The 23,907-nt window shown below is 39.6% G+C and overlaps 1 protein-coding gene across 5 annotated transcripts in view; it reads right to left on the bottom strand.

The window, feature by feature from the left end:
* The window catches only part of Slc25a26 (solute carrier family 25 member 26), a 143,030-nt gene that overhangs the window by 102,361 nt on the left and 16,762 nt on the right, over nucleotides 1-23,907 (bottom strand). For 3 of the 5 annotated variants that reach the window (XM_047532093.1, XM_047532092.1, XM_047532096.1), the window contains 2 exons: nucleotides 1,672-1,776; nucleotides 180-227 (listed from right to left, as the gene is read on the bottom strand). The exons of 1 other annotated variant lie outside the window; for it this stretch is intronic. In XM_047532093.1, the coding sequence (XP_047388049.1) occupies nucleotides 180-227; nucleotides 1,672-1,776 (153 nt within the window). The remainder of the gene's footprint in view (nucleotides 1-179; nucleotides 228-1,671; nucleotides 1,777-23,907) is intronic. One more of the 5 variants, XM_047532094.1, reaches the window with a different exon arrangement.

The raw sequence follows: 23,907 nt of genomic DNA, 5'->3' as shown, positions 1-23,907 counted from the left end.
ACTTAGTAAGACCCTGTATTAAAATAAAAAGGACTTGGGATGTATCTCAGGGGTAGACACTCCTGGGTTCAATCCCTAGTACTGGGGAAAAAAAAATGTGTGCGCGCGCACACACACATGAGTGCTGAACAAAATATATCATTCTTGTGCACTTCAATAGAGAAAATTAAATGAGTTACCTCTCTTAAAACTGTGCTTTTATAGCCTCGATACAAGCCTTGGATGCCCTGAAACAAACCAAAAACCAAGAACTAGTAAAGTTAAAAAGGCAAAGATTTCCAAATGACATTCTGAAAAAAACAGATTCATCTGTTCTAAAATGTGGGTTCTGAAACATTCATCCACACCACAGTTCTACAAGAGAGTAAAGGTTCTAAACTGGCTTACAGGATATAAAACTCAAGTGACTTAATTCCCTTAAAAAGCATCCTTAAAAACAAAACTGGCTACATGTTCATTTAGTTTCAGTTGCTATTATTCAATATTTCTTCTCATGAAAAAAACATGAGATGCTTTGAATATATTTCCAAAACAAATGCATAAAAACACCAATTACCCTTTCACATACAAGGAAAATATTTCATAACATCAGAAATTTATTAATAATTGCTTAATGAAGTAGTGATATTTATTTTTGAGGCAAAACTGGATTTATCTGCATGGTCCAATGGGGATCCTGTAGGATGGATATCATTCATACAATTAGATATTCAATGTTTCTTTACTCCCTAAGAATAATGGGACAGACTAAGAATAACTTTCTTAAAACCTAAATTCACCAAGATTTATTTGGTTAGTGTGGTGTGTGCTACTGGGGACTGAACCCAGAGGCCCTCTACTACTCAGCTACACCACCAGTCCTTTTAATTTTGAGACAGGGTCTTACTAAGCTGCTCAGGTTGGCCTGAAATTTGCACTCCTCCTGCCTCAGCCTCCCAAGTTGATGGGATTACAAGTGTGAATCACCACCACAGGCTGAGACTGACTCCCACTTGAAAAAATAAATAAATAAATAAAAGGCCACTAGGTGCCATGGCATGGGACTATAGTCCAGCTACTAGAGAAGTTGAGGCAGGACTGCTTGAGCCCGGAAGTTTGAGGCCAGCCTAAGCAACATAACTAAACCCTGTCTCAAAAAAACAAAACAGACAAAGGCTTCGATAAAAACTGTAAGGGAGAACAGAGAAGTGCTCCCTAGTCAATGGCTAGGAAGAGTAATTTCTGACCCAAGCTAACTTGGATTAGGACAAAAAAATTATAATTTTGAATCAAATGTGAAGTTGGTCACCATTCTCAATCTATTACTATATTTCTTTTCCATGGGCCCTCAAATTCTGTAGGGATGTTTTAATAAGTTATTCACTTTACATATTTCTGATTTGTTCTGTGTCTGATTCCAAAGTAACTGTAGGGAGTTTACAATTCAGGATACATACAGTAATGGTACTCACTGTATGTTTGTTCAGAAAGTTGAGAAAGAAGTAAAACTAGAAATTCAAAAACAGAGAAAAGGCAAAAATAGTCTTAGTAAAAAAGTTACTAAAATTGAATTTAATTCAACTCCAAGGTTTCCTCTAAGGCTCTGGTCATGAGACACACAGTGTTCCTATTAACTACTATTAAAATGGTACTCAACAAAGAAAAGAGAGAAAACCTAAAAACACATCTCACCTCTTCATATAAGATGTCAGAGAAAATCTGAAATGTTCTTGAAGAAGCAGATACCTGTGCCCTCTGCTTAACCACTTCTGAAGGAACTCGAATAAGGCAGGCAACCTAAAATATATAAATTTAGTCACATCCTGAAAAGAAAATAACTGTTGCAAAAATTGAAATATTTTCCATAAGCAAAACTTACAGTAAATGTACATCATGTACAGGTTAGAGCAGGATGTCAGAGCAAGGCTGATCATCAACTGGTACCTGTATCCTGCCTGCCACCCAAGTCCCCAGGCCCCCACCATGCAACAGCTGAGGAGGGTTCCAGCATCCTTGGACTCAGTGCTGTCATTTCAGTTGACCTTGATGCTGACTGGCACATGCCTACACCTTACCAGTCAACAGGAAGTAAAGTATACACCACCTTATTTAAAGTATATACTTTATTTAAAGTATACACCTCCAGGATTTTACCTTTATGCCTCAAGGTAACTCACTTATTTTCAGAAACAGGATAAAAAATAAAGAATTGGTCAAACCAGAAGGTACTCTGCCCACAGGAGGACAGAGGCAGGGGTGGAGATAGGGTGGCAGGGTACAGGGAGGGAAACAAATAAACTGATAATATAAACTGTTTTAATGGAAATCCTATATTTACACCTCTATGTATTAAGCAGTCTGCCAAAGACACAAACTTTGTACCTTAGATTTTCGCATACCGAACTCTGGCGTCCACTGTTTGACAAGTGGTTGAAGACATTGATTTTAAACTTTCAGAATTAAAATATAATACATTCACATCTGAGGCACAGTAAGAAATGTGGACAATCTCTTCTATAACACATGTAGCAGAATGGAAAGAAAAATAAGAAACTTAACAAAACCATCCCACCAAATAAGTCACACAAACTCAAAATTGTCTGTATTTTTCCATCTATATTCTTCAAATTCCTAATCAGGAATTAGGACCCAGTTTGGACAGATCTAATGTAAGGTTTTGTCCTTCCATAATTAAGTGGCTCTTAGACAAATGTTGGCATTTTTTTTTTAATTTTTAGACTGCATTTTGATTCATTGTACACAAATGGGGTACATCATTTCGTTTCTGTGGTTGTGCACGATGTAGATTCACACCATTTGTGTAATCATGTGTGTGCAGAGGGTACTGATGTCTGTCTCACTCCACCACCTTTCATACCCCCTCCCTCTCATTTCCCTCTACGTATTCTTGCAGATAAATGGATGGAGCTGGAGACTACCATGCTAAGTGAAATAAGTCAATCCCAAAAAACCAAAGGCCGAATGTTTTCCCTGATAAGTGGATGATGATACACAATGGGAGTTGGGGAGTGGGGGTGAGAGAAGAATGGTTGGCAAATTTTTTTATGTCAAAAACCAAATAGTAAATACTTTACACTGCAAGCCACGTGGCAGAGGCCATAACTGTTCAACTATACTGTTTCAGCACAAAACAGCCATGAATAAATAACATGTAAATGAATGTGTTCCAATAAAACTTATTTACAAAACACTAGTGCTAGTTTGATAACTCTTGCTCAAAGAATAAACACTGACAAATTCTTCTTTGATATTAGCCTTGGCAAGAGCAAAATAGGCACAGAATACACATGATCCTCAGCACCCCAAGATAAAAGGGACAAAGATGATACATGACGGGATTCTAGATTCAGAGACAGCCAGCATGTACATAATACCACTGAAAACTAAAAATTAACTATTCTTTATGTTGATATACAACAACAGATATGATTATGATAACAAAAAGAGTCATTTCCTAGAGTTATTTTTCTCCCCAAACTGACAATATCTACAAAACAATATAATCTGATTTCCATTTCTCCATCAAGTATTTGAATGCTTATTATTCATAAAGATGTCTGCAACTGTGGCCAACATATCTTTCCACCTAGACTTCCTTCAAACTTGCTTAATTTAGTCCAACAAAAATATACTGAAGGCTAGGGATATAGCTCAGTCGGTAGAGTGCTTGCCTCACAAACACAGGGCCCTGGTTTCAATCCCCAGCATCGCAAAAAAAAAAAAAAAAAAAATACACACACAAAGACACGCACACTAAGTCAGACACTGCACAGACAAGGACCATGGGAAACGCGAAGGATGCATACAGATCGGGGAAAATAAGCAGAGTTTGTCAATTCAGAGAACATTCAAATGAACTGACAAGAAAGGCAGGAAGGGTATAATGGGGAGAGTGAACAATTACATCCCACGACACAAGGCAGAGGGGTGGGGGAACAGTTCTGGCCTCTATAGACAGCATCACCTAGCTGGTAGCCACCAAGCAATGATCAAAGCACCAACAGAAAAGTCAGGAGCATCAGGGAAACCGAAGAGACAGACAAGAAGGCCCCAGACGCCATCACAGGAGCTTGACCGTCACTCCACAGACAGTGAAAGAGTTTAAGCAGGGGTGGCTACAGTGTATGGAACAGCTGTGGGGTGGGCAGAAAAGGACAGTAAGAAGACAGGGGAAGAGATAGGCCAGAAGACAGGGGACAAGTTAAAGAACTGCTACAAAAGGTCTATAAAAGATGCCAGGAAAGGAATATGGCCCAGAGAAGGGTCAAATTTGAAGGAAAAGCCAGGACTAATATGCCCCAGACTCAATTTGAGTGATGAGTATACAATGGTCCCATTAGATAAGAACAGGGGCCAGAGGAGGAAGAGCAGGGGTAGAGGAAAGATTAAGTTCAAAATGGGAAACTGGCCAGGCGCGGTGGCGCATGCCTGTAATCCCAGCACCTCAGGAGGAACCCGAGTTCAAAGCCAGCCTCAGCAACTTAGTGAGGCCCTAAGCAACTCAGCAAGACCTTGTCTCTAAATAAAGTATTAAAAAGGGCTGGGGGTGGGGTTCAGTGGCCCTGGGTTCAACCCCTGGTACCAAAAAAAAAAAAAAAAAAAAAAGAGCAAAAGACCAAAAGGCCAAGAATGGAGCCTAGAGGAACATCAATTTTTTTAAGGGCTAATAACAGGGAAGAACTGGTTGGAGACATGAGGAGTAGCAGAGATACAGGCTACAGTGAGCACCCGCCTTCCTCAGCTGCCCAATTCCCAACTGTGCTGTGAGGCTTCCCAGTCAGGGTAAAGACAGTCGGTCCCGCTCCTCCCTGCACAGAACTGCAAGCAGGTAAGGGGGTTCGCAAATCAGACACTGCTGCCCAGGGTCTGAGTCTAGAGCTCGGCTGGCCAATATGCAGGGAACTTGAAATGTGCTAAGGACAAAACACACATCAGATTTTGAAAACTTGGTATGAAAAAATAATGTGAAATATTTCATTTGAAATTTATGCTGATTGCCTGTGAAATATTATGGATGTGTTAGGTTTAATAAAAATGTTATTAACAACCATTCCACTGGGGCAGGGGATGAGCACTTTGCCAAGCACATGTAGGGCCCTGGGTTCAATCCCCAGTATGGAAAAAAGAAAAAGGGGAGAGAACAAAAATCTTGTCATTGTTTTTCACTTTTTTTAATGCAGCTACCAGAAAATGTAAAATTACTTCAACCTTTTGAATTATGTTCCCACTGGCCAAGCCAGCACTGTCCCAGACTATGGGACGGTTTACCCTTCAGTCACAGCAGCAGCACTCAGTGATGGAGGCTCTGGCATCAGGATGGACCCAGTGGGAAGCCAGTGGCAGCACCCCAGCCACACACCTGGGGTGCAGGCCTCGCTGTGGCTGCTCTTCTCGTTCACTCACTGTCTCATGCTCCAGTCTTGCTTGTATTCTAAGAGTCACAAATGGTGTTCCCAGTCAGTCACAGAAGTAACAGCTTTTCTGGAGGCAAGAACCAGAATGCTGACGGTAAATGATATTTAATTATGTCAATAAATGACATTTGGTATGTCGCAGACTGTCTGGTGATAGCAAGTCAGCACTGAGTGCAGAGCTCAACACATGCCTAAGAGCCTGGGTCCTAATCTTCTGCCTGCCAGTGGTTAGGAAGACTGAGATGTGCTCTAAGTGGACCAGACACATCAGATTTTTAAACTGGGAATGAAAAAATAATGTGAAATACTCATTAATAATTTATACTGATTGTACATTGAAATATTAACACTATGAATGTCTAAGTTTAATAATGTTATTAAAAATCATCCCGCTGGGGCTGGGGATGAGGCTCCGTGTATAGCACTTTGCCTCGCATGTGTGAGGCCTGGGTTCCGTTCTCAGTCCTGTAAAAAAAGGAGTGAAGGCCTGGCTCCTAGGCGTTTCATCCTTGGGCCTGTGGCCTCAGTTGGAAGATGGGATCTCTCTCCTCCAGCATCCCCTCATCTGCTCAAGGCAAGAAGCAGGCTCCTCTTTCTGAATCTCTTCCTCACAGGCATCACCTCATGCTTGTTGGTTAGCATTTGGGTGACATGCCACCCGCTGTTAGGAAGACTGGGCATGTAGGTCTAATGAAGAGTGTGTCAACGCCAAATCGGTATTCTGCTGGCAAGGGAACAGTAGAAGGTGACTTTCCATGTCTGTCAACCCCCCAAGAGGATCTTTCTTTCCATTGCTTAGACAGGACCGATCTCAACGGCAAGCAACCAAGAACCTACTTGACACCGAAGGGGGCCAGAGGCCTTGCATGGACACGTGCATAGCAGTGCATCCAGAGTGGTGAGCAGGACACATATGAGGGTCATTAGAGAGCTGTTTCAACGGAGTGGTTGGGCACGGAAGTCACGAATGATTTACAGGGGTTGGGGGGTGACTCAGTGCAGGGGTAGAGCATGTGCCTAGTACGCATGAGGTCCTGGGTTCAATGCCCAGCACCACACACCAAAAAAAAAGTTAAAATTTTTGAAAATAGGAGAAAAAGAAGTGGTTTACAGATACCAATGGGAAAAGGCAGACTTCTGCCAGCAGGAGCTACATTAGAAGCCAAGAGGCCTGGGGTTGTAGCTCAGTGGCAGAGTGTTTCCTAGCTGGCATGATGCACTGGGTTCAAGCCACAGCACTACCACAAAACAAGAGGAAGCGGGGAAGGAGAGAAATGAGCTCATAGCTAAAGAGAGCGAGTGGCAGGTCAAGGCATAGCCTTCCTGTTTTAGTTCCAAAGGTAGTATCTGCACACAGGATGGAGGAAGCAGCAAAGCAGAGATCGAAAATAAGGGAAAGAAAAGGGAGACTATACTATGAGACCCAGAGGCTTGGGAAAGGTGGAGTGTAGAGACCAATCAGACCACACTTAACCTCTGAGCCACAGCCCCAGTTTTTTTTTTTTTTTTTTTTTTTTTTTGGAGACAGTGTCTCAATAAGTTGCTCAAGGCCTTGCCAAGTTGCTAAGACTGGCCTCAAACTTGTGATCCTCCTGCTGCAGCCTCCCAAATGGCTGGGATTATAGGTATGTGTGTGCCACAGTGTCTGGCTTTTTTTTTAAAGAGCAATTTCAAAGGACAAAAATTTCTGCTATGGATAGAAGAGTTTAAATGAGGAAGAACAGAAAATGAAAGGGCTAATTTAAAATGTGCTTTTAGAAGCAAACCTACTTATTAATTAGCCTTTACAAAAACATTTTTTTTAATTTAGTAACAATAAATCCACAAAAATAGATTAAACAGTTAACCAGTGAGGCCTAAAATTGCATATAAAATGTTTCTTTTTATAAGAGTATGACACTACTCAGAAATACACTTACAAACCATGATAGAAAAAAAGTCCAAGGAAACTCACATGAACCTAAAGGACATATCCCAGCATCTAAAACTCGATGAAGAAAAAAACCAATAATACAAGAGAAAAGGAAAAAGGGGGAGGCGGCATACTAACTTCTTGTATTTCTCAATTCAAGAGGACAATAGTGAAATATGACTCCAATATACCAAGAAAATAGCAATTGTGTACTTTTGAGGCTTGGCATAAATATTTATGGAACTTCATGTTTCATAACCCTTTATGTTTTTATTTCCTAAAAATACAGAAGCAGAAGAAAAATTCTGAAAAGGTTCTCAGATAAAAAGTAATCTAACTGAAGGGGTACGAAGCATCAGCAGGGCTTCCTGACTTCTGTGGAGTAGCGATTTTGGCCTAAGAGAACAGTTAGGCTTGCAGTTATTTCCTCTAGAACCTCTGTGCCTTCCGTTTGCTTTTCTATTAACTGTGCTCTTAGATTTGAATTCCAGCTACCAGAGTATCTCAGTGCAACAACTTGCTACAGTGTTATAGCTCTATGAAAGGAAATAAAGATAATGTCATTCATGGGGCTCTTGGTAAATCCACTCCCTACAGCACTCCTGGGGTTCAGGATGAATCCACCATACAGAAGTGGTAGCATTTTCATTAAACCCAAGAATATCTTACATGTTAAATTTCTATCAAAAGACAACTCAGGTTTTCCATATAGAAAAATACATGCCCCCAACTTTGTCAACATTAAATGCAATGCTGGGCTCATTCAATTAATACCAACAACATGATAAGCCTCAGGTTAAAACTGGATTAAAACTGAATTAAATACTGATGATACTAATACTGCTCCCAAGACTTTGACATAAATAAAAACTTTTCTGAAAGTAACTGTTGCAATAAAGACCTGGATGTGTCCTTTTAATAGTTATTAAACATAGCACAGAGATGCAAAATCTGATTTAAGCATTTGTAAGTGAATAAATCACAGTGAACTTCAGCATCACATTAGGTAAAATGAAGGAAGAAAGAGAAAGAGATGGAGCAGCTAAACTTTCTGGATCTTTCATCAGCTACAGCCAGGATCCGTATCTCCAACACGTTATCTGGCAGCATTTTATAATCTCACTTCTGTCCTCTAAGTCTAGAAATGCTACCTTATAGTAACACTACATCTTTTCCCCAACTATTTCAGTATAATTCACAAAAAAAAAACCCTGATTTAAGACTTTTCTATATGAAACTAAAACCACAACCTATAAATGTTCCTAATATTAGAAGCTAATTATGTCAGCATTTTACAATAACCGAAATTGCTAAAAGTCAAAGAGATATCTGGTTCAGGAAGCAATAGTGAAATATAAATCTTTAGATTATCATCTCTAGCATTATTTTTTGGTAAAGGAATAATTTATTTACACATATCCAATGACCTTAGGTTTAATATCAGCAAGTGCTTCATGTTTCAACTGGTAACTCTATTAATAAATTCAACAGAAACTTAATAATATCATATAGAAAGCCAATCAAAGGTTAGTCACGTTTAATTTTAAAAAATTAAAATGAGGTTATGATTTATTGGGGAGACGACTCAGAATACTGAAGATTTTTGAAACACAGTTTACTTACATGTATTTTATTTCACATTCTTTCTGTAATTTCCAAAATTCTCTTTAGAAATCAGGCTTCCCATTAAGAATACCTAACATATCTTTCTATACCACCATTTAAAGTGAAAAACCTCTACAACAGAAAAGTTCATCTGTGTGTCAAGTCTGCCGTCTTCTGGTTGCATATGAAATTGCAGCTGTTGATAAACAAAAAGTACATTTGTAAATCCTACCAGCATTCATAAAGTTTAAATTTTATCCACTTACACTGGGGCATAAGATTATGTTTTTTCCTTATAAGGTTCTTTCCACTTACACAATAGCCAATGGGCACTATAAGAAAATAAAAATCTCTGTAGGAAGACTTCCTCTGGCCTGACAAAACTACTACTATCCTCCTGGACAATCTACATGGACCAAGAATCTTCTCAATGAAAATGATATTGACTTTTGGGCCATGTGTTTAAAAGTTGTTCACAGAACTGTACACAATGAACTTAAAGTATTTCTTCACTTTTGTACATTTCCATAAACAAGCCATGATTTCATAGATGACAAAAGTGTCAGACCACTGAGCCACATCCCCAGATCCTTTTACTTTATTTGAGACAGGGTCTCACCAGGTTGCCTATGGCTTGCTGAGTTGCCAAGGCTGGCTTCAAGCCTGCAGTCCTCTTGCCTCTTGCCTCTTGCTTCAGCCTCAGCCTCCTGACCTGCTGGGATTACAGGCAAGCACCATCATGCCCAGCCCCAATAGAGAATTTTCAAATCTGGCTCTTATTTGAAGAAACCCAGTGTGATATGGATTATTATGTTACCCAAGGAAAATACTTTTTCATCTCTACTTTTTCATTTCTCACATATGACATAAAAAGCAGAAGTCTCTACAGAGGTGTTCCTGGCAATACAAAGAGAAATACTGGTCCAACCAATCATTCTGCAAGGGTGTTTACTGCCCACAGTACCTTGGAAACCTTAAGCAAGTCACTAAGCTTTTTTGAACTTGACTTTCTTCACCTTCTTAACCTTCACCTTCCAAAACTATAGAAGTCTAAAAATGTGCTACACAGCAATTTGTGTGACATGGGACTAGAATCAGCATTTATCAAACACTTTGTGTGTCAGATGCAGGCTGAGCACCATGTAAGTGTCATACCATTTCATTCCCGGAGAAGCTGTGAGTGGGGAAACAGCAGCTCAGTGAAGTAAATGGCCAACAGTCACAGGGCAAATACAAGGCAGAGTCACAGCTGTGACTTGGATCTGGGTGAACTCATAGGCCAGGATCCATACCAGGCCCTCTCCTTACAGAGGTCCTCAGAACAGTCCCTGGCCATTCGATGAATGGATCCAACTTACTATTTATTTATATGTTCCTCAAAAACTGGGATCAAACTTTCTTACCTTGTTTCTTAGCACCTTTCAGTGCCAGATAACAAGAGGCACTCAACTATTGAATAAAAATCAAAAGAAACTGTGTTACCAAGAAACAAAGTTTCTCAAAAAAAACTTTAAACCAGTATCTCAAAGGAAAGGTCTGTCATTAACAAAGGTCAGGTTCACAATTTCCTAACTTCTTTTAATTCTTTGGCCCTTTGAGAGGATTTGATTATTCATTTACACAAACTGATCAAATACATTTGTGGCTTAAAATGATTTCAACTTCATCATCCTATATGAAAACCATGTTGTTTCTGTAAAGTACAACTTAATTTAATATTTAATCCATAGGTTGACATTGCTCTTAAAAAGCTAATGCATAACTGCCCTTCCCCCTTGTCTACTAACTAAATAACACAATCAGTGAAATGCACGGTCCAAGATCATGAATCAACACTAATGCTGCATACCATATTAGGAAAAGAAAAGGGAATTCGCAAGATGGAACACCTATAGTGTGCTAGAAAAGGAAGTGGGCAAGAAACTGGGGGCAGGTACTCCTTTGTTATGTCCCTCAGGAGATTCTCCAGCACGTTCGTGGGTGCACCACAAATGAACACCTACCCACAGGGTCATCGCCTCACACAGGCGGTGTCGAGTCAGGGCAGGCCCGCATCCTGTCCCAGTCCTCCTCTTCTCTTTCCTGCATGTGAGCTCAGCCACAGATGGCTGGGACAGCTGGAAAGATGGGGTGTGCTTACTGAACGCAGCTCAGCAGAGTCAGTACACACAGACACAGCAACTAACAAGGGTGCCATGCTGAACACTGAAGGAACACCGCAAGCGAGGCTTCTGAAAGAAGCGCCACTCCTCTGCCGACTCTCCCTCTCCACCGCTTCTTGAATCACTTTCCTCTTCCCCAGCACTGGTGATCCCCTGGGGATGACCCTAACACTGTCCTGACGCAGCGGCCAGACTTGAACATCAAGCCTGATCCCTGTCACCCTTCTGCGGGCCTTCAAGGGTGCAAGGCAGACTCTACTGTGGCAGGCAAGGTCCTCCAGCTCCTCACCTCAGGATGGCCCAGTCACACCCACACTAACCATCAGGAACATGCGAGTGGTAACAGGGGCTTCTCAGGACTCCAAGACCCCTTTCTGCACCAGCCCACCTAACAAACCAGCACATTCTAAATTGCAAAGTAAGAGAATTGTGTTGTAGTTGAGATTCCTGCTAAATGAGACTTTTAGCTGCTTTTACTGCAAAGAAAAAATACAGTAACTACGTGAGGTGATGGAAATGTTAATTTGCTTCACTACTGTGACCTTTTTACTATCTGTACGTGTCCCATTACATCATGTTGTATACCTTATAGACAAAATAATTTATTTTCAAAATAAATCAGTTAAATTAAATGTGGCTCAAAGATTAACTACTCTCGAGGCCTTTCCTGAGTCAACACCACCCATCCACCCCACCAGACAAAACCAGCCATTCCTTCCCTTCAGGCTCCCCTCTACCTCGTGCTTCCTTTCCTAAAAACACCTGCAACGCTTCAATGCACTTACTGTGTGCATCTGCACTTGCAGACAGCATGCCGCTCCAAGTCAGTATCTGACCCTGTCATTCTATCCCATGCCCAGACATGAAGGGCTTTAGATCCAAATCCACATTGCCAGGCAAGAACAAAAGTAGCAGAGGAAACTAAGAGGAGCTGAACAAAAACAGCCTCTAAAAGAGGAACCAAAGGGGTCCAAGAGAGAAATGAATATAAAACAGGTTCTTTTATGTTCTTGAGATATTTTGTATAATTCTATGGATTCCAGGCACCCTGCAGAGCACCCAGACAGGAGTCAGAGTGAGCCTTTCCCTTAGCAGACAGGTGCTCAGATGCATCAAAGGAAAACTGCTTGTGTGATTCCAGAGCAGTCAGGTATCTGACAGATCTGTTTCAGCTTCTACCTGTGTAACAAATTCCCATGGTAATACCCAAGCACTTCTACCTTGTTCATCTTAATATACAAGCATTTCTACCCGCAGCATTAATGTGAGCTCCCTTCTGGTCTATAACTGCACTTCCCTAGGGCCCAGGGAAGCCATCTTATTTTCTACACATGTAGAAAATAAGACTATGACTATATCGTACAACTGTGCAAGAGTTTACCAAATATTACAATTGCAAGTGGAAGTTAACCTGTACTAATTTGTGAATATTTCAAAATCTATCATGATTAATTCAAAAGTTTTTAGGTGTATGGGTTTTTTGTCTTTGTTTTTGTTTTCAGCAGTGGGAACTGAACCCAGAGGCACTTTACCCAATCATTTTTAAAAATATTTTGTTCTGCAATAGAATCTTACTAAATCGTCTAGGCTGGCCTAAAACTTGCAATCATCAGTGGTTCTTCTTAGAAGATGTATTACGGTTTAGATATTAGGTGTCCCCCAAAAGCTCATGTGGGTGACAATGCAACAAGGTTTAGAGGAGAAATGATTGGGTTGAGAGCCTTAACCCAATTAGTGGATTAATCCTTTGATAGGGATTAACTGGGTAGTAACTGTAGACCAGTGGTAACTGAAGGAGGTGGGTCCCTAGAGTGTGATTTTGGGGTTTATATTTTATGTTTGTTGAGCAGGACTTCTCTCTGCTTCCTGGTGTGACACTGCCCTCCACCACACCCTTCCGCCATGATGTTCAGCCTCACCTCCAGTCCCGAGGAATGGAGCCAGCCTTCTATGAACTTAGACCTCTGAAACCATGAGCCTCCAAATAAGCTTTTCCTCCTCTAAAATTGTTCATGTCAGTCTTCTGGTCACAGCAGTGGAAAACATGACTAAAAGAGTCACTAAAAATCATGAGGAAAATTACATGTTCATCTTTAAATGTGATATTAACAGCATAAACCAAATAGCTTAAATTCCCACCAGGGAAAACAAAATAACTAGAACGTGTTTGTAGCTGACAAGCACATCTCATATCAATGCACCTAATCCTGTAAACAACCACTGGGGTGGGAAGGCTTTACCACATCCGGTAAGACACTTGAATGGACTGCAGTACAAAGGAGGTCTGCCGGCCTTGTTACTTACCTTGCCACAGGTGCCTTCAGCTATTGAACTCTACAACATCATAGCCCTTGAAGAAAACATCACAGCAGGTTACAGTACTTCAGTAAAACTCAAATCTGTACCTCTTCTGCCACAGGAAATTTATTCAAAAGTAGGTGCTCCCTGGCCCACAGTTGGAAAAGTACTATAAAAAGCTGTCAGAAAGACATTTATAAACCATGATATATTCCCTAGTTTTCTTATCTCTGGTGAGAATGGAACCAAAAAACACTTGGAGAGGACAATCTACCAGCACCTATTGGTAAGGATATCTGTGTCACCCATACTCAGATACTAAATGCACAATTTTAGCTGCAAAGAACCTTCGAAGTCTTTCATTTCTGAAAAGAAAACAAATTACTGCCACCGGATGTGGTGGTATACAGCTGTAATCCCAGTGAGTTGGAAGGCTGAGGCAGGAGGACTGTAAGTGCAAGGCCAGCCTGGGCAACTCAGAGAAACTCTGTATCAAAAAACAAAAAGGGCTGGGGATGTAGCTCAGTGGTAGAGAAGCCCTGGGTTCAACTCAGGACTCGAGGGGGAAAAATCACTACCATTACAATGTTATAGCATTAAAGTAAACCTGCCCCAACCTTGGACTTAATTATAGATTCTACCTCTCACAGGGCTTGTTCTATATGCATTGGACACTGAGCTGCAAAGTAAATGAAATAGGGATTTAGAGATTTGGTACAGCAAACTTGCTAATAAAAATGGCACAAAAAGGATTCTTGTTGTGGTAATATGTTAAATCTCATTTGATGGATTTTACTGTATTCCAAATTACAAGCACAAGATAGAAGGTTGTAATTATAGTTGTATTGATTCATCATTAAGATTTAATCAAGGTGCTTCTACAGGGAGTGGTTGTTATTTTGGCAGTGTTCTTTTGTTTCTAAGCTGCTTTCATATACTTGCTAGAAGAGACAGACTCCACACCAACAAAATATGGTGTCATTTCTAAGGAATCTGTAACATAACAAGCTTATATCAAAGCAAATGTGCTGCAGAATAACAACTAAACAATTTCTTATTATGTCTGGATTTCTATGCCTTTCTGACCAGACAGCTAAAAATATTTTTGGTTTTGATTCCTCTTTGTTTTACAAATGAAAATTTACTCCCTCTGCATTCTCCTGTTTCATTCTGCTATTTTTAGCAATGACATTTACATGAATGTGAAACCAAAAATTTATGTTCTATGAAACTAAAACAAGTTACTAAGACAGGGAGGGGTAATATGTATACTTCTGTAGTATTCATGGAGAAAACTGATTCTGAACAGTATCAAGAAGTTCTTAAAGAATGTCTACACCTGTAATCCCAGCAGCCCGAGAGGCTGAGGCAGGAGGATCACAAGTTCAAAGTCAGCCTCAGCAATGGTAAAGCCCTAAGCAACTCAGTGAGACCCTGTCTCTAAAAAAAATACAAAATAGCCCTGGGGGTGTGGCTCAGTGGTTAAGTGCCCCTGGGTTCAATCCCTGGTACCCGCCTCAAAAATGTCCAAGATTATTGGAGCATCGGAATCAACATTTCGAGGGGTTTTCAAGATGGCGGACTAGAGGGTGGCTGCATTTCAAGTTGCTCCAGGACGCAGGATTCAAAAGAGGAGATTGTGAGAGACTTGGGACCAACTCAAAGCCACCGGTGAGTCTCTCCTGTTGGGGAGGAGTCCTGGATGGGGCGGTAGCCCCGGAACACAGGGAACTTTGTGAAGTGGAGTCCCCCGGCGAGACGCCCCTCCCCCCGCTGGAGCGGTAAACACGGACAACTGGGAACATTGTAGAAGTGGCTGCTCAACACAGTGCTTGGACTCAGAGCAACCACTGGGGCTCCGGGCGGCTGCCTGAGGAGGAGCTGCGTGGCGAGCTGCTTGGACTCAGAGTGATTGCTTCTGAACACCCGGGAGCTGCCGGAGGAAGAGGAGGAGCGTGACAGGTCGCTTGGTCTAGGAGTGACTGCATCAGAGCTCCGGGTGGCTGCTCAGAGGAGGAGGCGAGTGGTGAGTTGTTTGGACTCAAAGCGACCGCTCCTGAACACCAGTGGCCTGCCCAGAGGAGAAGCGCAGTGGGTAGCTTGGTCTCGGAGCGACCACTCCTATACACCCGGGGGGCTACCCCAAGAAGGAGGAGGAACAGGGCGTGTCACTTGGACTCGGAGTGACTGCCTAGGGCTATGGGCGGTTGGCGGGAGGAGGAGACGCAAAGTGAGTTGCTTGGACTCCTAGTGACCGCGTCGGAACACCGGGTGGCTGTCCGGAAGAAGAGGTATGTGGCGGGTCGCTGGGACTCAGAGCGACTGTACAGGGCTCCAGGTGGTGCCTCAGAGGAGGGGCCGCATAGCCAGGTGATTAGGTGCAGAGCAGGCTGCCAGAATCTAGGCGGCCTCTTGGTGGAAGAGCCGCACAGAGACACGCTTAGGGCAGAGAAAAGTTTCCAGGACTGCAGACAGATTCTCTGAGGAGAGGCAGCCTAAGGAGACTTGTCTGCAAACGGTGAGGCTCCCAGGCCCAGGAGGTAGGTCCGGGCCCCTGGGAATGTTGCAGAGGAAGGCAGCCCAGCCCAGGCAGTAGTTGTAGATAGAGGGAAACCTCTAGGAAGGGAACTGACCAGCGAGACCTCCCCACCAGGTGAGTTTTCCCTGCCGGGTGAGGTTTTCCCACAAGGACGGTAAAACCAGAGACACAGGCACAAACAGGCCTTGCCTCAGCCCATAGCCTAGTTCCCCTTTGGATGACCATTGGTCAACAAGTGGAGACACCTCTGCCCACTAGCAGGGAATATACCCCACCTGAGGGTCGCCACCCATAGAGAGGCAGCTTCCTTGTGGAGCACCATATTATCAACTTTCTACAAGACTTCAGGCTACTGAAGGATAAGAGGGGATATACTAGCAATCTTCAGGGACATTATAAGTCAATAGAGGAAATCTGCAATATCTTAATGACCCACTGATTCCTGAACAATATGAGAAAACAAGGGAAGAAAATGCCCCAAACAAATCTAGATGTTACATCAATAAAATCCAACGACGGCATGGCAGAAGAAATGACAAAAAGGGAGTTCAGAATGTACATAATTAAAATGATCAGGGAAGCAAATGATGAAAGAGCAAATGCAGGCATTGAATGATCACACCAATCGACAGTTAAAAGAGCAAATACAGGAGGCAAAAGATCATTTCAATAGAGTTAGAGATATTGAAAAAAAACCAAACAGAAATCCTTGAAATGAAGGAAACAATAAACCAAATTAAGAACTCCATAGAAAGCATAACCAATAGGATAGAACACCTGGAAGACAGAACCTCAGATATTGAAGACAAAATATTTAACCTTGAAAACAAAGTTGAACAAACAGAGAAGATGGTAAGAAATCATGAACAGAATCTCCAAGAACTATGGGATATCATGAAAAGGCCAAATTTGAGAATTATTGGGACTGAGGAAGGCTTAGAGAAACAAACCAAAGGAATGAACAATCTATTCAATGAAATAATATCAGAAAATTTCCCAAATCTGAAGAATGAAATGGAAAATCAAGTTCAAGAGGCTTATAGAACTCCAAATACACAAAATTACAACAGACCCACACCAAGGCACATTATAATGAAAATACCTAACATACAAAATAAAGACAGAATTTTAAAGGCTGTGAGAGAAAAGAACCAAATTACATTCGGGGGAAACCAAGACGGATATCAGCAGATTTTTCAATCCAGACCCTAAAAGCTAGAAGGGCCTGGAACATTTTTCAAGCTCTGAAAGAAAATGGATGCCAACCAAGAATCTTATACCCAGCAAAACTTACCTTCATTTTGACGATGAAATAAAATCTTTCCATGATAAACAAAAGCTAAAGAATTTACAAAAAGAAAGCCAGCATTACAGAACATTCTCGGCAAAATATTCCATGAGGAAGAGATGAAAAACAAAGAAGCAAATCAGCAAAGGGAGGAATTATCCTAAAGGAACTGTCAAATAAAGGAGGAACCAAGTTGTGTCAAAAAAATAAATAAATAAATAAAATTTTAAAAATGAACCAAATGACCAGGAATACAAATCATATCTCAATAATAACCCTGAATGTTAATGGCCTGAACTCATCAATCAAAAGACATAGACTGGCAGATTGGATTAAAAAGAAAGATCCAACAATATGTTGCCTGCAAGACACTCACCTCATAGAAAGAGATACCCATAGACTAAAGGTGAAAGGATGGGGAAAAACATACCATGCACATGGACTCAGCAAAAAAGCTGGGGTATCCATCCTCATTTCAGATAATGTGGACTTCAAGTCAAAGTTAGTCAGAAGGGATAAAGAAGCACATTTCATACTGCTTAAGGGAAGCATAAATCAGCAAGATATAAGAATCATAAACATCTATGCCCCAAACAGTGGCTCATCCATGTATGTCAAACAAATCCTTCTCAATTTTAGAAACCAAATAGACCATAACACAATAATACTAGGTGATTTTAACACGCCTCTCTCACCACTGGACAGATCTCCCAAACAAAAATTGAACAAAGAAACCATAGATCTCAATAACACAATCAATAATTTAGACTTAACAGACATTTATAGAATATACCATCCAACCAAGAGCAAATACACTTTCTTCTCAGCAGCACATGGATCCTTCTCTAAAATAGACCATATATTATGCCACAAAGCTAATGTTAGCAAATACAAGAAGATAGAGACACTACCTTGTATTCTATCAGATCATAATGGATTGAAGTTAGAAATAAATGAAAGAGTAAAAAACAGAAACTACTCCAACACCTGGAGATTAAACAATATGCTATTATATGATGAATGGATAACAGAAGATATTAGGAAGGAAATTAAAAAATTCTGAGTGGTAAATGAGAACAAAGAAATATCATATCAAAATCTCTGGGACACTATGAAAGCAGAACTTAGAGAAAAATTTATTTCATGGAGCGCATTCAATAAAAGAAGTAAAACTCAACAAATAAATGACCTAACACTGCAGCTCAAAGTCCTAGAAAAAGAACAGACCAACACCAAAAGTAGTAGAAGACAGGAAATATTTAAACTCAGAGCTGAAATCAACGAAATTGAAACAAAAGAAACAATACAAAAAATTGACAAAATAAATAGTTGGTTCTTCGAAAAAATAAACAAAATTGATAAACCTTTAGCCACACTAACAAAGAGAAGACGAGAGAAAACCCAAATCACTAAAATTCGGAATGAACAAGGAAATATCACAACAGACACGACTGAAATACAAAACACAATTAGAAGCTATTTTGAAAATCTATACTCCAACAAAAGAGAAAATTTCGAAGACATCAACAGGTTTCTAGAGACATACGAATTGCCTAAACTGAACAAGGAGGACATACACAATTTAAATAGACCAATTTCAAGTAATGAAATACAAGAAGTCATCAAAAGCCTACCAACAAAGAAAAGTCCAGGACCAGATGCGTTCTCAGCCGAGTTCTACAAAACCTTTAAAGAAGAGCTCATTCCAATACTTCTCAAAGTATTCCATAAAATAGAAGAGGAGGGAACCCTCCCAAACTCATTCTATGAAGCCAATATTACCCTGATACCTAAACCAGACAGAGACACATCGAGGAAAGAAAGAGTCCTCAACAGGACTCCCATAGCACAAGAAATAAAAGCAAGAATCAATAACTGAGATAGATTCAAACTAAAAAGCTTTCTCTCAGCAAAGGAAACTATCAGCACTGCGAAGAAAGAGCCTACAGTGTGGGAGAAAATCTTTGCCAATCATACTTCAGATAGAGCACTCATCTCCAGAATCTATAAAGAACTCAAAAAACTCTACACCAAGAATGCAAGTAATCCAATCGACAAATGGGCTAAGGAAATGAATAGACACTTCACAGAAGAAGATCTACAAGCAATCAACAAACATATGGAAAAATGTTCAACATCTCTAGTAATAAGAGAAATGCAAATCAAAACAACCCTCAGATTCCTTCTCACCCCAATTAGAATGGCGATTATCAAGAATACAAGCAACAACAGGTGTTGGCGAGGATGTGGGGAGAAAGGTACACTCATACATTGCTGGTGGGGCTGCAAATTAGTGCAGCCACTCTGGAAAGCAGTATGGAGACTCCTTAGAAAACTTGGAATGGAACCACCATTTGACCCACTATCCCACTCCTTGGCCTATACCCAAAGGACTTACAATCAGCATACTACAAAGATACAGCCACATCAATGTTCATAGCTGCTCAGTTCACAATAGCCAGATTGTGGAACCAACCTAGATGTCCTTCAATTGATGAATGGATAAAGAAACTGTGGTATATATATACAATGGAATATTACTCAGCCATAAGAATGATAAAATTATGGCATTTGCGGCAAATGGATGAAATTGGAGAATATCATGCTAAATGAGATAAGCCAATCTCAAAAAACCAAAGGACGAATGATATCGCTAATAAGTGGATGATGACACATAATGGGCGGTGGGAGGGGTTATGTTAGGGTTAGAGTTAGGGTTAGGGAGGGGGGCAAGAATGGAAGAAGGAAGGACTGTATAGAGGAAAAAGAGGGGTGGGAGGGGTGGGGGGGAGGGAAAAAATAACAGAATTAATTAAACATTACCCAATGTAAATTTATGATTACACAAATGCCTTTACGCCATGTACAAACAGAGAAACAACATGTATCCCTTTTGTTTACAATAAAAAAAAAAAAAGAAAATATAAAAAAGGGCTGGGGATGTGACTCAGTGGTTAAGCACCTCTTAGTTCAATCCCAGGTACCAAAAAAACAAAAAAACAAAAAAACAAAAAAAAGAATCAACATTTCCACAAACTTTATAAATCTGGCAAGCTTTTCAACATAATAAACTGAACCTGAATTTAAAATCAATATCGAGAAATGTTTCATGTGTGAAGTCTTAAATCCATATACCCACTGCTGATCAATTTTCCTCTTAAGCTTCTCCAGGATTCGTGGAAACTATAAATAGGTGTTTGACATTAGGCCTTATCAAACCTAAGGGACTGCAGAATCCCTATGAGGAACAACAATGATAAGACCATCCTAGAACTGTGTTATCTCCAGGCTTATGGATACTTAGTTTACTAATTCTAGGGTAGACTCTACCTTCCCCACTCCTTATGCTCAACAGTTCACATAAGAACATGATTACATTTAAAAAGCTTCAAAGCTTAAAAATATTAATATTAAAAATGTCAGAATATACAATATTTTCTAAAAATCAAGAGATGTGTCATTCACATGAATAGTCTAACAGCTACTATTTGTCTTAACCAATTGTATCACTTTATATTTTCTTGGTAGGCCTATGGGTCAGAAAGTTTATAACCTGACGAAGAAAGCCTGTCCTTCAACATGGCAAACTAGCTTTCATGTAAAACAACCTCATGTGAATCAAAATGAACAAATTTTTAATTTGCTGCTTGCTTTCAACGACGTATCTGAAAATGTAAACCAAATATAGAATCTACAGCATTACATTTGAAGCTAATCAAGACAGCATGCAATTACAAAATAAAGATAGACAGGGACCAAAAGTGTGGCTCAGTGACAAAGAGCATGCTTACCAAGCTCCAGGCCCTGGCAATCCCCAGCACCAGAAAGGAAAGGAAGAAAACTAAAATGAAAGTTGCCATAAGGACAGAATTTTCACAACTCAAAAGACAACACCATTTGAGTCTTTATACTAAAGACTCACATGTAATAAGGCTCCAGCGTCAGAACATAGTCACCAAAAATAAAAGGTTAAAAGGTTTATTTAAATCAAGTATAAGCTGCTTTAGTTTAAAGGTTAAGCAAGTTTTCAGGAAGAACTCTAGCACTAGAGTTTTTATCTTGGGTCAATGCATACAGGGAATCAGAGTCCCTAGAAAAGGTATGCAAAACCGCCACAGGTTTCATTAGATTCCAAAGTGTCTATGGCTGATAAGAGAAACACTACTTTATGCTGTTTGCTATTCAAATATTGCTGTATCATCAGTTCCATGGTAAAGACTATTTTATTTTGGAATCCAGAGTTAAACTTAGGTTCTGCAAAATCATTTTTAAACCAGTATCAAAATAAGTTTTATTAAAAAAAAAAACTCAGTAATTATAATATTAGACTAATTTTCCTTTCAACCTGTTTTTTAAGGAACTGATTTCTTAGATCAAAAAAATCATTTCAAAGAATGGGAAAATATAAAATTTTATGGCCCAGATATATAAATATATATATATATATGAAATGCAAAAATACCAATAAGGGTTAGAGATCATCCTTTTTCCCTGTGAATCATCACAGCCTCAACTGTTCAAATTATCACAGGAATAAGAAAATAATTCCTTTCCTTTAGAACTGAGACTATTTCCTCCATAATTCGTTCCTCCTGGATTTTCCATATATAACCTGATTATTTTCATCAATCAAAATGGAATAATTTCACTATATTTCTATAAATCAACTTCTCTTTTTCTTCCTTCTCCTCTCCTCCTATTCCAGTGCTGGGATCAAACCCAGGGCCTTACACAGGCTAGGAAAGTGCTCTACAAATGACCTCGAACCCTAGCTCCTGAGATAATTTGTAAAGAAATTATCTTTCTGTGTATTATCTCAATATCAAAACAAGAAAAAGACATCACACACAAAAAAAGAAAATCACAAACAAACATCTTATAAAGAAGCAAAAGTCCTTCAAAAAATACTAGCAAACCAAAGCTAGAAATAGATAAAAACCATGGTACACCATGATCAAATGGAATTTATCCCAGAAATAAAAAGGATGCTTTCAACATGTGAAAAATCTCTCAGTGTGAAAAACAAAGGACAAAAAAACACACAATCATCTCAAAGATGCAGAAAAAGCACCCAATCAAATTCAACATGCCTTCATGAATAAAAAGTAAATAAATCACCAGGTATGGTGGTACATGCCTGTAATCCCACAGATTCAGGAGGCTGAGGCAGGAGGATCACAAGTTTAAGGTCAACCTCAGTAACTTAGTGAAGTCCTAAGCAACTTAGCAAGCAAGACCCTGTCTCAAAATAAAAATTTTAAAAAGTCTGGGGATGTGGCTCAGTGGGTTCAATATACAGTTACAAAAAAAAAAAAAAAAAAAAGAGGAACATAAATATATAAATAAATCACTGAAAAAACCAGGAACAGAAGGCACCTTCCACAACCTCAAAAAGGGCATCATTGAAAAATTCACAACTTACAGTTAAAAGAATAAATGCCTTCTCCCTAAGATTCTTAAACAAGACAAGGATATCTGCTTTTACCACTCCTATCTAACATTGTACTGGGGCCTCTAACCATAGCAATTAGGCCAAAAAGATGGAGAAAAAAAGAAAACAGTCAAGGCATATAAATCAGAAAAGGAAGAAGGAAAACTACATTTACAGATATGATTCTGTATATAGAAAATGCTAGGGTTGGTGATGTAGCTCAGTGGTAGATCACTTGCCTAGCATGCAGAAGAGGAAGAAGATCCTAAAGGATTCAGTAAAAAAAAAAAAAAAAAAAAAAAAAAAAAAAGTTAGAATTTTAGATTTTATTTCAGCAGGACTGCAGGATGTAAGCTCAATATACAAAAAAATAATATCTATATGGTGGAATTAATTCAAAATAAAATTAAGAAAAATTCATTTTTAATAGCATCAAAAATATATTGCTTAGGAATAAACTAACAAAATAACAAAAGTATAAAACTTATGCTCAAAAAGTGCCAAAACAATATTGAAAGAAACTAGGAAAACATACATATATGTAGATTGAAAAACTTAACACTGTTTAAGATGACAATATTCCCCAAACTAACTTACAGATTCAAAGTAAGGCCTCTCAGAATTCTACCATGTATAAGTTGATTCTAAAATTGACATGGAAATGCAAAGGAACCCCCTCTCCAAAAAATAACAATACTAAAAAGAACAGAGATGAAGAACTCATGCTGATTTCTAATACTTACATAATCAAGACTAAATAGTTTTGGTGTAAAGACAGAGGTGTGGAGATAGATTAGAACTGAGAATTCATAAACTCTTTTTTTTTTCTTTTGGATGGTACAAGGGATTGAATACAGGGTCTTGCACACATTAGGTAAGTGCTCTGCCACTGAGCTACATTCCTAGCCCTACTTTGTTTTTTTGAGTCAGGATCTTGCTACACTGAGAGTGGACTCAAACTTAAGTAAAAGGCTACCTCAGCCTCCCATGTTGCTAGGATTGCTGGCATGTGCCACCACACCCAGCCTCAATTAGTTTTTGATATGAGTGCCAAGGTCATTCTATGGGGGGGAGGACAGGGTGTAAAAAAAGCGTTTTCAACAAAATGTATAGGTAGGACAACAGGATATTCACAAGGAAAAGAATAAAGTTAGTCCACTTCCTCATACCATATACAAAAATTAACTCAGAATGGATCAAAGATCTAAATATAAAATTATAAAAATAAAACTCTTACTAGAAAGCATAGGTGTATTAT

This window comes from Sciurus carolinensis, chromosome 17 (assembly GCF_902686445.1).
Source record: "Sciurus carolinensis chromosome 17, mSciCar1.2, whole genome shotgun sequence".
NCBI classification, from domain to species: domain Eukaryota; kingdom Metazoa; phylum Chordata; class Mammalia; order Rodentia; family Sciuridae; genus Sciurus; species Sciurus carolinensis.
Note: the sequence above shows the minus strand (reverse complement) of the source record. Positions and strands in the feature narration are given on the sequence as shown.